Here is a 14,540-nt window from a genome sequence, read left to right on the forward strand (position 1 = left end):
TTCCCATCCCCCACCTCCTCCTTAACAAACCCCACAAACAACGAATCTCATCCCCATCCAAATCCTAAGCTAAAACTTCAACCCCATCAACCCCGTCCCCTCCACACACCCCACATACACGCCCTCAAAATCCCCCTCCCTCAACACCGCCGTCTCTACCCACAACTTCAACCCCCCCGGAAACATGACCCCGCCGGGCCCATACGCCTCCATGAACGACTTGCGGAGTTTCACGTGTCCGATATGCGTCCGCCCCAGTTTCTCCATGTGGTTGAGGTCCAGGAAGTAGAGGAGTTGGATGTCGCGGGTTAGGGTTAGGGGGTAGGCTTTCGTTTCTTCCAGGGTTAGGGGTGTAGAGGTGGTGGTGGTGGTGGAAGGGTTATAGCATGCACGAGAAGATAACACGCCCTTTTTAGGTCCTGCGGTGAGGACATCCGAGACCCATTCTTGGGCGAGGGCGTTGAAGTTCTCGGTCCAGTAGGATTTTTCGGTCTCCGAGGCGGCGGTGTGGTCTTGGCCTTCGATGACGAAGCAGAGGTTGGGCGGGATGGTGGTGATGGTTGTTTTGCCGGGGATGATTTTGTTGCTTCCTGGTGAGGGTGTGGAGGAGGGGGGGTCATTGGTGGCGATGTCTTCTGTTGAGAATGGGCAGGAGATATTCTTCTCGGTGATGCGGTCGGGATAACACCCCCAGTAGCCGCTGAGGTGCGGCTGTAGCTCGATCTTGCCCATGTGCATGCATCCCGAGGGCGTGTTGTGGTTGGAGGCACCTTGGATGCGGTCTGGGTGGATGGTCAGGGCTTCGCGGTAGATGCCGGCCGTGTCGGGGAGGGTGGAGAAGAAGGTGGTTACGGCGGGGGAGGTGGACCAGGTTTGGTAGGAGGGGGTGGGCCAGTAGGTGAGGTGGATGGTGGAGGTGGCATTGGAGGTCGGGGAGTGTTGGGTTAGGGTTTCGGTGTGGGTGAGGAGAGAGTCGGTTTGGGCGGTGGTGAGGAGGGCGTTGAGGGTTGTGATGAGGGCGGTGGGCGTGTGGGGTTGGGTGCCGATGATGGTAAGGGTGAAGGGAGTGTTTGGGGGGAGGGAGGCGAGGAACATCTTGTTTTAGTTGGTGGTGGATTTGATGGTGGTGATGTGAAGATAAAGTCCCCAAACAGAATAAGGTAGGATAGAATGTAGGGTGGAATATGAGCCGCTTTCATCCTGTCAACGGACAATGGGTGTTTATATAGACGGCCCGTGATGTCTGCGCCCCTCCGTGGAGGGGCCTGGTCAGAGCTAAGTCAAAAGGCCCCTTCGTGTTGCCGGGTTGCAACTCTGGTACTGGTAGATGGGGATGGAGTTCATCCACAGTGTGAAGACACTAAGCCGGCTAACCCTGGTTGGGCCATGCTAGATCCATCTGTCAGCAACGTCTCTCCAATAGCAGGCCAGTAAATGTCAGATTTGAGAAGTGGGGAGATTTAATGGTGCAGTTTCACGCCATGATTGGTGGTCTCGCTAATAAGCTCCGCACTGAGCTGCAGATGAATGTTGTCAATGTCATCGGAATAGCTGCCATCAGACCATAGAGCAATGGAGGAGATTATCCCTCGCGGAATCATCGCGCAATATAGAGCTCTGTCTTCAATATCCTATTTGCTACCCTCGTCTCGGTTAGAAATCGTTCACTATATATTCCCCTGTGAAACATACTTGATTCCCAGTCAATCAGGGCCAAAAGAACTCAAAGAATGTGCTCCTATGCATCGATCACATGGATGCATTGTCTCGCAAGTCTTGTTCTATATTGCCAGCTTAGGAGTCAAGGGACATATCATTGCCAGTATACTGTCAATATATCCTGGGTTCTGTGAAGTAATCAGCGACTGGGAAGATCTATAGAGATAAATCTGTCAGCAAACAGACCCATATGACAGTTATAGGCACACTTGGATGGCAACTACCATAAGAATACTTCAGAAAGAGTAAACCTTCACCTATTGTTACTTCCATCCCAGTGTCACGGTGCAACCTCCCAAGCTGGGAAGAGAGAATACTACCAAGCCTTACTACCCAGCGCGTGACTCGAGACATAGTTAAAAGTGTCAAGGTGCGGGCAGGCAGGGGTGGTAGGATAGCAGGTTCTGGCGGGCAAGAAAGGTTCGGGAATAATAATAACTAAGATTCTAATTGGATATTAAGCTGGCTATTAGTCAAGCTATATACAGATTAATAGATAAGATATAATTTAAAATTACAAATGGGATTTAGAGAGTAGGTGGTTTTTAACTATATCTAAGATTACATACTAGATAGTAAAGTTTAGTAGTATTGTCAGCTACTGGACTGCGAGCCCGTCGAACCTCCCTCTTGTAGTGACACACCCTGGAACTGGTCTCCCATGCTTGCGTTGGCACCAGCCATGGGATTTAAGCCAGACAAAGCTCTCCACGTGTAAGGTGTCAATTGATAACGAAGATTCCGCGCTGGCTGGTGAGATTGATAGCCTTATATATGACTATCGGGTTTGTCTTCGGCTTTCCTGGGAAACTGGTGATGTTGTTGTGAATGACAACATATCGATGCTTCATACGCGCACCGCTTATGAGAGCAACTGTGATAGGGAGCTTTGGCGGATTCATTGTGATTGATGGTGAGCAGAAGGCTTGGGTAGTTCTCCAATATTGAGTGTTATTGGGGTGGAATTCTATAATACGATAACCTCGGATTCTACGAAGTCGTCCCAAATCCCACTACTGAAGTTGAAATAAAAACAAGCTTTGTTCTGAGATTGAATGCAACTCCCGAAAATGAGGAAGACGTCATGTTGAAAGACTGACGAAGAGGTGGAGGCCCGTCATCGCTGATTAATGTGGTGTGCAGCAGGGTATCGTTATTGGATGGCCTGGTAAAACACAAGGAGATTTGCTCATTTACTAAATGCCTTGTATTTTGAAAACTGCGATGGAATTATAAAAGATAACAAAGATGAACTGAAACGCTATATGCATGTCATCAACATGTACAGCACTGCAGTAGGGCTGAATCAATGATCACGGGATCCGAATAACCACCTTCCCGGTGTGACTAGAGCTCCAGAGGTAGTCATACGCCTGCCTGGTCTCACCGAAGTCGAATACCCGATCAATCACTGGCCGGATAGAGTGCGCCTCGAAACACTCCAGCATATCCTGTAACTGCTCCCGCGAACCTACCACCACTCCCCGGACTATGCAGACTCGATCCAACGCTAGAAAAGCAGCATCAGGGCCGCGTAGCTCCTTGCCCGCACCAAGTGGATCGGGGTTCGTGATGTGGCCAATGCAGTGGATAAGGCCATGCAATGCGATCGAGTCAAAGGATTGCTGTAAGGTAAGTGTACCACCGACCTCGATGATGTGGTCAACGCCGTTACCCTTGGTGAGCCGCTTGGCCTCCGCCGCCCAGTCTGGATTCTTCCGATAATTAATAAGGTGGGTGGCACCGAGCTCCTTAGCCTTGGCTAGCTTTTCATCTGAGGACGAGGTCACGATCGTGGTTGCGCCCGCGGCATGGGCAATCTGTAGTCCGAACGTGGACACGCCTCCGGTTCCCTGCAACAGGACAGTCTGTCCAGGGCGAATGGGAACCAATCCATAAAGTGCGTTCCAGGCCGTGAGGGCAGCGCAGGGAAGGCAAGATGCCTCCTCGAAAGTCAAGTAATCGGGAATCTTGACCACTCCTAGCTTAGGGAAGATGAAGTATTCGCCCAGAAGGCCCTGTATTTCGCCACCCAGCTGTGAGAGTAGACTTTGCTTGTTCAGCCTTCCTGCAATGTGGTCCTGTGTGAAGTTGGCAAGCACCCTATCGCCAACTTTCCATTCGGTCACACCTTCCCCGACAACTTCAACAATGCCTATTTGCATACCTTCAGCATACTGTTATGAAAGACGAGAAATATAGTATACCTGCTCCATCACTTCCAGGTACAAGAGCATCTGGACCCGGAAACGGATAGGTTCCAAGGGCAATGATGCCATCTCTCCAGTTCAGTGAAACGGCTTTGATGCGCACGAGGATTTGGCCTTGCTTCGGAGACGGCTTTGAGACTTCACGGAGCACCAAGCTGTCGAAACCCTTCTTCTCGGGAAGATAGAATTGCTTGAAAGTAGGAGTAGCCATGGTGAGGAATATGTGAGTATATCTCCTTTGGGGTTGCTAAGATGATCTTCCGGTTCACGGTGCTGGAGATTCCAGATTATAAGCTACTCGAGCTATGATATTCATTAGTAATTACACCGATCACGCAATTTATTGCTATAGATCTTGGCCATGCAAAATCCTTGTGTACAACACTGCGAGAAGGCCTGCCACAGCCGATGATGCGGGTCATTGCTCGATGCGCCGGACATAACAGCCAATTACTGGCCCGGCATACTACATTCCACTGTGCCTAGACCAAGGCCTCATGATAATGGCTTGATGTCACGCTCTCTTGATTTATAATACCAAATGCCCTAACACAATAATCCTCTCTTTAGCGCCATGTTTATGAAATGAGTGGTCATAGCCTTCCATGCAATTCCCGCATTTCTCGGGCCGAGAATGCGGCTCGGATTGCTTCCCGATTGGACGTTTGCGCCGATTGCCCTTCTTTCCCTCCGCATCGCCTGGTTACAGTGCCATTCACATCATTCTTCTTCGTCTTTCTGTTTCTATCTTCGATAGTAGCACAGCTCCACAATGACGCTCTCAAGAACTACACCAACAGACTTGGACTGTGTATCCACGTTATCTGCCTAGTGAACCTCGAAAAATAGAGATTCTCGGGAAATCCGACTTTTCGCAGTACTTATTGGTAGAACTAAGAATATCATAGCCCGCAGGCTACTGTCGGCTGTACCTACCTGTAAGGGATTAGATCAAAATTTAACAGCAAGAAACTAAGGCAATAAAACCCTGCATTTATACTCCGCGATGAACTATACCACCCGCCTAGCAACCCTTACAGCACACTCTCAGGGAACAGAACTGACCTTGTCTAGTAGATCTCAGAAGAAAAGATAGAAAACGGTTCTTACATATGTATAATTCTTCAAGTCTTTTGGATTTCTATTATTGGTTCTTTCATTCCTTTCCCAATGTACTTGCTGAAAAGCTAGAGCAGAGTGTAAACATGGGTGACAACAAAGTGTACCAATCCACTTCGCCCACTGCAAGGGAAAATGTATGTTATTGGCCATGAGCGCCGCAGATGGCCAGTCGCTGCTTCATGTAGTCATCTTCAGTTAGATTCAGAAGCGTTATCAGCGTCTTGAGTAGAGCCCTCTAAAGGCTATCCATTACTAGCATATGCTAATAGAGGAACCTACTAAAGTAAGAATGCTGGGGAAATTACTTGGTGTACTGTTACTGTGGGGAAGAAGTAACCATCTTCTGCGAGTTGGTTCTTGTACATTTTCTTCCATCTTAGTAGCTGGTATCTAGCATATTAGTCTAATTTAAAATAAACTTAGCACATACGACCACAGGGTGTGGAAAACAGGGCTTCCCGTCCGCTCAGCCGTACTTAAGCCCGAGTGCAACCGCACGGTGAATTCTCAAAGAGCCCTAGGCTCCAATCTTTCTCTGAAACGAGGTGGTAGGCTGGGTGCGGGTGATAGGGGTGCGATCTCTATAGCTTCTAGCACCAGGGGTGCACAGTGAACACCACTGGTGCGATGGCCTTCCCCGTTTTGGGTACTGCGCCGCACCAGTGGTGCTTAGGATCATCGAGGCAGGCGAAGGCTGCCACGGAGGCAGGAATAATTTGAAGTAATGATAAATAGCCAGGGGGGCAGCTCCGTTGTACTGTATCCTACTCTTTTTCAACCAGACTGAGAATCGCGATTCTTTCTTTATCTCGAGCACGTGATATCACATCATGATGATCGACAAGGATCCCAAGCAACAGGCAGAGAGAAAACGGCTTCCCGTGGGTTCACCCTAGATTATCAGCACGAACAGGAATCCACGGAGAATGTCATCTGCCTGAAGGAACTGGCACCCGCGACGTACGAAAGACATGGCCAAGTGACTAAGAACTGGGTACTGTGAGTGAACCCCCCAACTTGTATATTATATATAACTGGCAGCTTCTTACCTCTTTCGCCCTAAAGTTGGAGGTTTGCCCGTGACGAGCCAGCGGAGAAGAATTTCTGGAAGGATGAGCCGGACCCGTCTCCTCAAGTCCTGAAATTATTCGTCGAGAACTATACTACGACGCGATCAGGTAGACTTCCCACTCAGCCATCAGTAATTAATCAGCTTGCTACGATCATCTCATGTTGGGAGCGAAAGACGTCCAGAACATTACAACTTGAGGTGAAGAAAGACGCTTACAACGTATGGCCACCCTCCTTTGATGATATAGGTACTTTCTGCTGATATAGACTTAGTTCGTACGAAGCGTACTTACGCAACAGTATAAACTGCCTACTAAACCAAGGGAGCGGTTTCTGGTCACAGCTAAGGATATTGACTACCTGCTCCGCTGGCTTTTCAGGAATGATAATTACAATTATAAACATAAACGAGCTAGAGTCCAGACAACTTCTGCATTAAATCCTTTTGCTGGCTCAGCATCACGAGCAAGTGCAATTATCAAGTCAAACTCCTATCACAATACGAATAAGTACCTTTATTACAAGGTAATAATATATTCCTGGTCGGCTCAATCCTCCCTATCTTTTAATACAAATTCTTGCTATGTAGCACCTTACTTTCAACCTGAAATAGAGCCGGAATGGTTCGATCAAGCGCTGGGTAGTCATAGACCCTGAATTTTTAAAAGGTTGGCGCTACCGTGACGATAAGACGATATAGGTTTTGAGTATCACAGTCTATCTTAGCGGCTACCTGGCTGACCCTGATTGACAGGTTAAGGAATTGGATTCGAGAGTATCCCGTACTGGGAAAGAATTTCGTATTCTGGGTAATCGTCCACGCAATCGCGGACGAAGCTTTTAAACGAGTCTCGTCTATTGATGAGCTCTTATCGAAGCGACCCCCGCTGAAGCGAGAATCTTTTATTCTACTGTGGACAGATAACGTAAAAAGCCTCCTTTTTTACCGCATGGTCACACCCAAAGGACCCGAGGAAAGCAAGGGGTTGACCCTCTCCTCACTTCATCACAATTTCACCAGTTTAGCTGAGCGCGAGGGTTTAAGGACCGCCTCCGCGTCCACGGAATTTGAGGGGGTGTAGCAAATAAGGTCGATCGTATATCTCCTTATACTGTTTTAATAATGCTGGGCTAATAGATTCGTCTAGCTAAGGTATCCGAGGCCACACGAGACCAAACGCTTGACCACCAGAACCATGACATATACCTAAAGTATCAGTCTGTACTGAAATCATTAGACATACAAACACTGTTCTACGATCTCGAACCAGATTATGAGTGCCGTGACATGGAACAGAGTATAGCTTATCACCAAGATCCCAACGCCCCACGCCACCTTAATACTGCCGGTATCGCCGCATTCGAGCGCGACAAAGAGATCATAACTCTCAATGAGAAGATTGCGAAGCTGACAAAACAGATCAGGGGTCAGCCTAATTCTCATTAAGATCTAATCAAGGTGCGAACCGGGCTCTATAATAAGAAAGTTAAACGACTTGAAGCTAAGCAAGCGAAATTTGTCACATAATGGTGGGATATGTCCTATGACGATTACATCGCAAGAAACGACATAATAGAAAGGGACACGACGTGCTTATTCGATATCTACAAAAAGTATATGCCTGAGCGGTCCCGAATCTAGGAGAATTTGTTTGAAGAGGTGTCTCTGGACAGCGAGGAAGGAAGGCAATACTTGCACGATATAGTCTTTCTATGCACATCGACTGAGAAGATTGCATATTATCCTGGCTTAGGTCTGGTCGGAAGGCTTTGTCCGATATGCGAGACACCAATGTTTAAATATTTCCCAAATACCCTGGACATATTGCGAGGCGTAACCTTGACATGCAGTAAGTTTGGCCCCCAGGGTCGCGCAAAGCATAGTTAACTAATGACAGAGATAGTTAATCAGCAGTGCCGACCTCACCAAACTTACCGACACCTACGGGGTTGATCTCACTACTCTCTACGACAATTCTTACACCTGTCAGAACACCACCGGTACCTATGCCGGCACCGTAGAGCTGAGCGTCCTTGAGGCCAACTCTTCACTGCCCACTGCTTTTTTAATCTCCCTGCCTTTACTGTTCAGATATTGTCTGAGCCCAAGGTCAACAACTATCTCTCCTCGCTCTGCCTGGTCTATTACTACAACACTACTGAGAATACCGCAGAACTTGGTGTCATCTGGATGCCAGCCAACCTGGCAGACATCTTTGTGAAAGACTTCTGTTTATGCAGTACTTCCGAACGCGAGTGCTTAAAGATATAAAGTGGAGTGATTAAGTAGTCAACTCACCCAATTAGGCATATGACTGTCACTTAAAGCAGCCTTGGTGGAACAAAGCGTGGGGACGAAACACGTTTACCAAGATTTAGTAATGTCTATTGCCGATATTAGGTCCTAGACGAAAAGTCAATCGAACTTTCAGATTAAGCTAAATGTAGTACGGGTGACTAGTATATTGCGTTTACTGATTTCACAATGACTACAAATTATAAACAGTACTTATAAGTACTATAGGTTGATTTCAACCAGTATAGCTAACCATTATACCTATCGTCTGAGGCTTCGAAGTGTGACTGAAAATCGGAGTATGGACAAAGCTGTGTAGGTTCTCGGTGGTGTAATTAATGGATATGCTTCTCATCTAAGTCAAGGTACCAGTGATTAACCATTTCTTTATTGCAAAGTACTAAGCTGGGGCTTCTTTTAAATGTACTACCACGTCTTCCTGCTTGACTGATGAGGTTACCTGGGCATCATGGTCATACAGGTAGTGCTAAGATAATAATAAAACTTTGTGTTTCATCTGTGTATTAGCGAACACTGAGTGGAGCCGAGTCTTACGGTTGCGGCCATTGCCGGGTCTGACTGACAGTGAGAAGATGTGTTTATGTAACCAATCAGTGGGTGTACACAAGCATCGTTGATGAGGGAAAAGCAGGGCCGTGTCCGAGGAATAGCCTACCGAGCCCAGTTTGATTCAGCGTGCTACCCCGGAGCACTGGATATCCTGTTTCATGAGGAGGCTGAGGGGGGAAGATACGATGGTAGCCCAAAGGTACATCAAAGGCAGTGTAAGCTGCTGTGGAAAACAGGCTCAATCTGTGCCCAGATTGTTGCTATAGATATGCGACTCCGTGATGATGTAGTTCGACTCTCACTCAGGCAGCCAATCGAGGCTTCCATACAAGGATATAGTCCTTAAGTGACAGCAGATGTACCCACTTTATAATCATCAGTACAACTCTAGAGACTTAAAAGACCAATCTAATAGGCTTTCAGCAGCGAATTATTTTGCAGTTTGAGGTTGACGGAAGGTCAGACTTATTCAGCACTTGAGTTGTTCCTTTACCAGTGTAGTTAAGTTTAATGTATCTAATACGGAGCGGTTAAATAGCATAGGCCAATTCAATGGACCCAACCGCCCCAATCCTTGAGCGATTCTCTAGACACAAGAAGTTGGCCTTCACAGACAGCGGTAAAGAGTGGTTCTGTATCTCTTATAATGCAGTCAACAAGCCGTGTTATTGCAGTGTCCAGTTTTGTTATAAAACTATAATCTTCTGTTTCCGACTTGGCTGACACAGGGTTCAATGAAATATAGTCACACAAGGCTATAATAACCCATCCGGCTGCACAAGACGACATTGGATATTAGTAGACGGACTGGGATTGTCTGTTATTCGATATGGTAAATTTTACCCCGGACTGATCCTCACGAAGATGTTACACTACGCTCAATTCGATACTACTTTACTGATCCTTGCCAAGACAGCGTATTGTGATATTATCACAGTCATCTTCGTATAGCAGCAACGCGATACCCTGCTCGGCTTGAAGACTGACAACATATAGATCTCACCAGCAATCGGTCTGAAATAGTGTGATTCCACTTTAGATTAAGACACTCCAAACCAAGGCATCTTACCAGTCTTATCACAATCATGTTATTTTCTTTTCCCAAAACTACCGTTACTTCCACGGAGGGAGAGGTGAAGATCCCTTTGCTTTTTTTTGTTCAACACATTCAATGGTATAATCTCCCTATTATAGACTCCTTTAGACATTAGACCATTGCTAAACTAGCCATGTCTTAAGATTGATATACGAAGTCTTCTCCGACGAAGAGGCCATGACCCTTATGGATGACAACTACAGTTCAGATATATTGTTTAAATAAGTAATTATTCTTCCATATCTCCTTAGCAGTGACATCCAAGTAGACCCACCAAAACAGACGGAATGGTTAATAACCTGACGTGATTATGCCCCTCTGCTAATAGATGAAATTCTGAATAACTGGACCTGGACGGTTTCAAGAAATTTGTGCAAGAGTGATACACTTGCTATATCTTTCTCAACTTTGAGTTTCATAAGGCGGTCGCCACGCCCAATGTAAATGATGAAGAGGATTGTGGGGGCATGATTAGGTTCGCGCTGAAGGGGCGCGTGGTGTCTAAGGATAATGGATAGATGTATGGAGGGAAGGTGCAGTAAGTTTGTTGTATCTTTGAAAACTTCTGCCTTGTCACCAAAGTTATAGGACTAATGTAGAAAGCTAGTGCCGTCTTCAAGGTTGAATGGGTAGGGGATCTTCGGGTCATAACCCGGAATGCCCAGGTCTTGCAGGGACCATACGTGGTCGAGGACGAAAGATAAGGGGCCGGTCACGAAATGCTTGCTCATAGTAGGCTTATGATGCTAGCCTGCGATGGAAGTCATGGTCGGAAAGCCTTTTCAGTTTTGTGCCTGAAGCACAATTGGATGCTAAATTCGGTTGGATTGATGTGTACCTTGCGTACGGCTCTGCATCTAACAATTGCAAGTTGTCATTCTCGATACTCCCCTCCATCCTATCTATTGCCGATAACTTGGGATAGCTCACCCGAATCTGTATCAAGGGTCCGAACTAAGCCCTGGGACATTCGTAGAACATAGGTAATTCAATAAGATTGAGGCCTTCCTCTTATGATCCCGACTGTTTCATATTGAAAAGCAATAATGGTTATTGAGGCTTGATCCCGTCGGAAATACCAGTCTGGCCTCCTATCCTGACAGATCATCGCCTCTTCGGTACCGGGGGATATGGAATCTCCACTCTTTGTATGTGCGGGTAGCCAATAACAACACGCACGTACTCGTACTTGGACCATATTACAAAGTATTTATAGATGGACCTTTGGTTAACCACTCAGCTCCGAAATAATGGGGCACTCCACTATAGTGAATCTCGACTCTGCGGCTTTTCCGATTCGACTATTTATGGGGGGAGGGTGTTATAGAGCAGAATGTGGAGCCGGAGCCCTCAGAAACGAAAGAACATCCCATTCAACAGTGAGGGCTAGGTTCTTGCCCGGAAGTATTACATGGGCAAAATGAGAAGGAGGTACTCGACTGACCACTCAACGGGTACGTAACGGGCTGGACATACTCCGAACTATCAGGATATAAAAGCCGTACATTCTCTCACCGAGTCCTTCAAAATAACTTGAACTCGTGTCCTCGTGGGCTTCAATTATAATCAAGATATTAAATTTACAACCCAGCACGTCGCACAATGCATGACCTAAAATTACTCTTGGTTTCGGGGCTTGTTCTTTCCGCAGAGGCCGTGGCCTCCTACCTGTACATTCCTCCTGTATATCATAATGGGAGCGTCAAAGTGGAAGACCTCTCTGTGGCTGGAAACCTGGATGGACCCAAGATGAGGACCGCCGCTAATCATACCTCCTTTGACTTTTGGTACTTCGACGCCTTCTCTACATCTACTCCTGCAGCGATAAATGTCGTGTTCTACAACACCGGAGACTTTGCAGCGAATCCAAATCCTCTTGCTGTTCAAATATCCGGCACCTTTGATAACGGCACCCAGTTCTCCGGTCAAGTACTCGCGTCCAAAGGTGTCATATTCGACCAAGACGATAATGGCATCTCTGCGAGCTGGGAAGGGACTGGTGCAACCTTCCGTGGATCAAGTCTCGATAAATCGAGTCCTGAATATATCATTAGGTTTGATTCTCCTGGTATTGGTGTTAAGGGTGACATCCGCCTGAAATCGGTATGGTCATTATCCCCCTATCACCACCGACAATGTCTTTTTCTCTCATTCTTCCAGGACAAGTACTAATTCATTTCATCTTGTTACGCAGCGAGCCCCTCCTCACTACCCCTGCAATCCAAACATCGCGCAAATGAATACCCTCCTCCTCCCGCACCTCCACTGGGCGAACGCCATCCCAGATGCCACCGCCACTGTAGACCTACAAATCAACGGAACTGACTTCCACATTACTAAAGGAGTCGGCTACCATGACAAGAACTGGGGTGATGCTTCTGTTATCACCAGCCCAAAATACTGGGACTGGGGCCACGCCCAACTCGGCCCTTACTCGATTGTCTGGTACGATCTTCTCGATTACAATAACAAGGAGCACTCGTACGCATACGTTGCCAAAAATGGAAGATTGGTTACAGTAGGTTGTGCGGATAATGCCGTCAAGGTGCGCCAGGTTGGCATGAATGCCACGTACCCTCCTACTGGGGGTATTCCTCAAGCACAAGGATTGACGGCCAATTTTGATCTTGGTGGGGGGCAAGTGTTTGCAGTCAATTTGACAAAGGAGGTTATTGTTCATAACGAAGTCGTGTATGCGCGGGCTTTGGGGTCCGTCACAGGGGGGATTGTTGGCCAGGAGACCTACACGGGCCGGGCTATGTATGAGGAATATATGTATGGGCTTCTGTTTGGCTGAGTTGAGGGTTTTGGGGGACAGTGGAGCTTAATTGGGTTATAACATCGGTCAGCATCTATCACATGTATCTAGGTTGTTATATAGCTGCAGCTTCGCTGGATAGAGTGATTGGGTAGGAAATACCGATTCTTGGGTCTGATGGGTTGACTCCGTCATTATATGTCGTGATAATCGTCATAGATATATGTAGAGGTAACAGTATTGACTTGTTTGGATGGAAGGAGAAGCGTTGTTTCTGCGTAGCATTAGCATCTTGGTAAACAGATGGTGGCACGACGCACTCCAACGTTGATAGACCGTTAATTACAGGTGAGGAAACTTACTAGATGATGAAGAAATAGAAACTGGGAGCTGAGTTGAGACAATTAGCGTATGTGACATCAGGAGTTGGGTATTTTAGGGTGTTTTATTAGAGATCCTTTGTCACGGTGCAACCTCCCAAGCCGGGAAGAGAGGAATACTGCCGAGACTCACCGCTCCAGCACGTGACCCCAGATATAGTTAAAAGCCACCTACCCCCTAAACCCCGTTCGTAACTTCAAACTACGTCTTATCTATTACCCTATATATAGCTTAACCAGTAGCCAGCCCAGTATCCAGTTAAAATCCTAGTTATTATTATTACCTGAATCCTGCCTGTCTATTAGAACCTACTATCTTACCATCTCTGCTTACCTACACCTTAATACTACGTAGCTTCTTCCTTAAAATAGTAAGCTTATAAAATAACTATTATTCTATAACCTCTAATTAATTCTAGCGGGTCTAATGAATTAGTCCAGTACGTTTCTGAACACCCTAGAAAATAATATAACTATTATAAATATATCTTTATTTTTACGGTAAAGATTATTGGTGAGTAAAACCATCTATAATAAAATCTTAATATATAGAATATGGTAACTGCGTACCAAATCTAATAAACTATAGAGATTAATTACTAGTTAATCAGTACCCTAGCTACCAAAGAGATTACTATTAAAAAAAAAGACTAAGTCCTAGCTAAATATACTAAAGCCGTGTAGACTATTATATTAGTAGTTAATACTTCTGCCCTAACTCCAGAACCTATTATTAAAAAACCTATAACTCTTTTAATGGAAGTAATTATATTAATTAATCTTAAATTTTTTACTTTTATTTTTTTCTTTAAATAACTATCTGATCCTGATAAGTTTGAAAATAATTACTTAGACTTAGACTGCTTCATCTCCTAAATTAAAATAAAAATAAATATTAATTATAATTATTATACTATTACTTCTACTTATAAAGTCTATGTAATTAACTAATTAGATAAGATTCCCTATACCCAGGTTTAATCCTTTATGGAAAATAGTAACTATATCTTAAATAACTTTATAGATATTTTAGATATATTTAAGCATGTTTTTAGAAATCTTAATTGTGCTTGTAATACCCGGTGGAAACTATACTATTTATAATAAAAAAACTATAAATTTATTATATACTTTACTAAATTTAAAAAATTTATTTATAAAATTTACCTATATCTTAATTCCCTGATAACTACTCTAAAAAATAGTATTAATTGAGAGTTTAATATTATATTCTTGAATAATATATCTTTAGAGAGAGATTACTATAATCTAGTCTAGTTTCTACAGAATCTAGATAATTACTAGTTAAGATATAAAT

The 14,540-nt window shown here is 45.3% G+C and overlaps 4 protein-coding genes across 4 annotated transcripts; 2 read left to right on the forward strand and 2 right to left on the reverse strand.

The window, feature by feature from the left end:
* Positions 1-57: 57 nt before the first annotated feature.
* On the reverse strand, positions 58-1,286 carry BO80DRAFT_496043 (phenylacetaldoxime dehydratase family protein). Its single transcript, XM_025723996.1, has one exon. The coding sequence runs from the start codon at positions 1,093-1,095 to the stop codon at positions 70-72; it is 1,026 nt and encodes a 341-aa protein (XP_025572196.1). The 5' UTR covers positions 1,096-1,286; the 3' UTR covers positions 58-69.
* Positions 1,287-2,910: 1,624 nt separating this feature from the next.
* On the reverse strand, positions 2,911-4,192 carry BO80DRAFT_388936 (zinc-dependent alcohol dehydrogenase family protein). Its single transcript, XM_025717098.1, has 2 exons — positions 3,927-4,192; positions 2,911-3,874 (listed from the first exon to the last, which is right to left on the reverse strand). Exons 1-2 carry the CDS (start codon positions 4,138-4,140, stop codon positions 3,033-3,035), a joined length of 1,056 nt encoding a protein of 351 aa, XP_025572197.1. The 5' UTR covers positions 4,141-4,192; the 3' UTR covers positions 2,911-3,032.
* Positions 4,193-10,073: 5,881 nt separating this feature from the next.
* BO80DRAFT_457915 (uncharacterized protein) lies at positions 10,074-10,788 on the forward strand (the record flags this gene model as incomplete). Its single annotated transcript, XM_025722252.1, has 6 exons — positions 10,074-10,162; positions 10,216-10,286; positions 10,336-10,337; positions 10,498-10,581; positions 10,618-10,622; positions 10,692-10,788. The coding sequence occupies 6 exons, from the start codon at positions 10,074-10,076 to the stop codon at positions 10,786-10,788; spliced, it is 348 nt and encodes a 115-aa protein (XP_025572198.1).
* An 898-nt stretch (positions 10,789-11,686) lies between these two features.
* On the forward strand, positions 11,687-12,881 carry BO80DRAFT_363014 (uncharacterized protein; the record flags this gene model as incomplete). The annotated part of the gene is made up of 2 exons (XM_025716082.1): positions 11,687-12,187; positions 12,279-12,881. The coding sequence occupies 2 exons, from the start codon at positions 11,687-11,689 to the stop codon at positions 12,879-12,881; spliced, it is 1,104 nt and encodes a 367-aa protein (XP_025572199.1).
* Between the last annotated feature and the right edge of the window lie 1,659 nt (positions 12,882-14,540).

Source organism: Aspergillus ibericus, assembly GCF_003184845.1.
Source record: "Aspergillus ibericus CBS 121593 unplaced genomic scaffold BO80scaffold_41, whole genome shotgun sequence".
NCBI lineage: Eukaryota > Fungi > Ascomycota > Eurotiomycetes > Eurotiales > Aspergillaceae > Aspergillus > Aspergillus ibericus.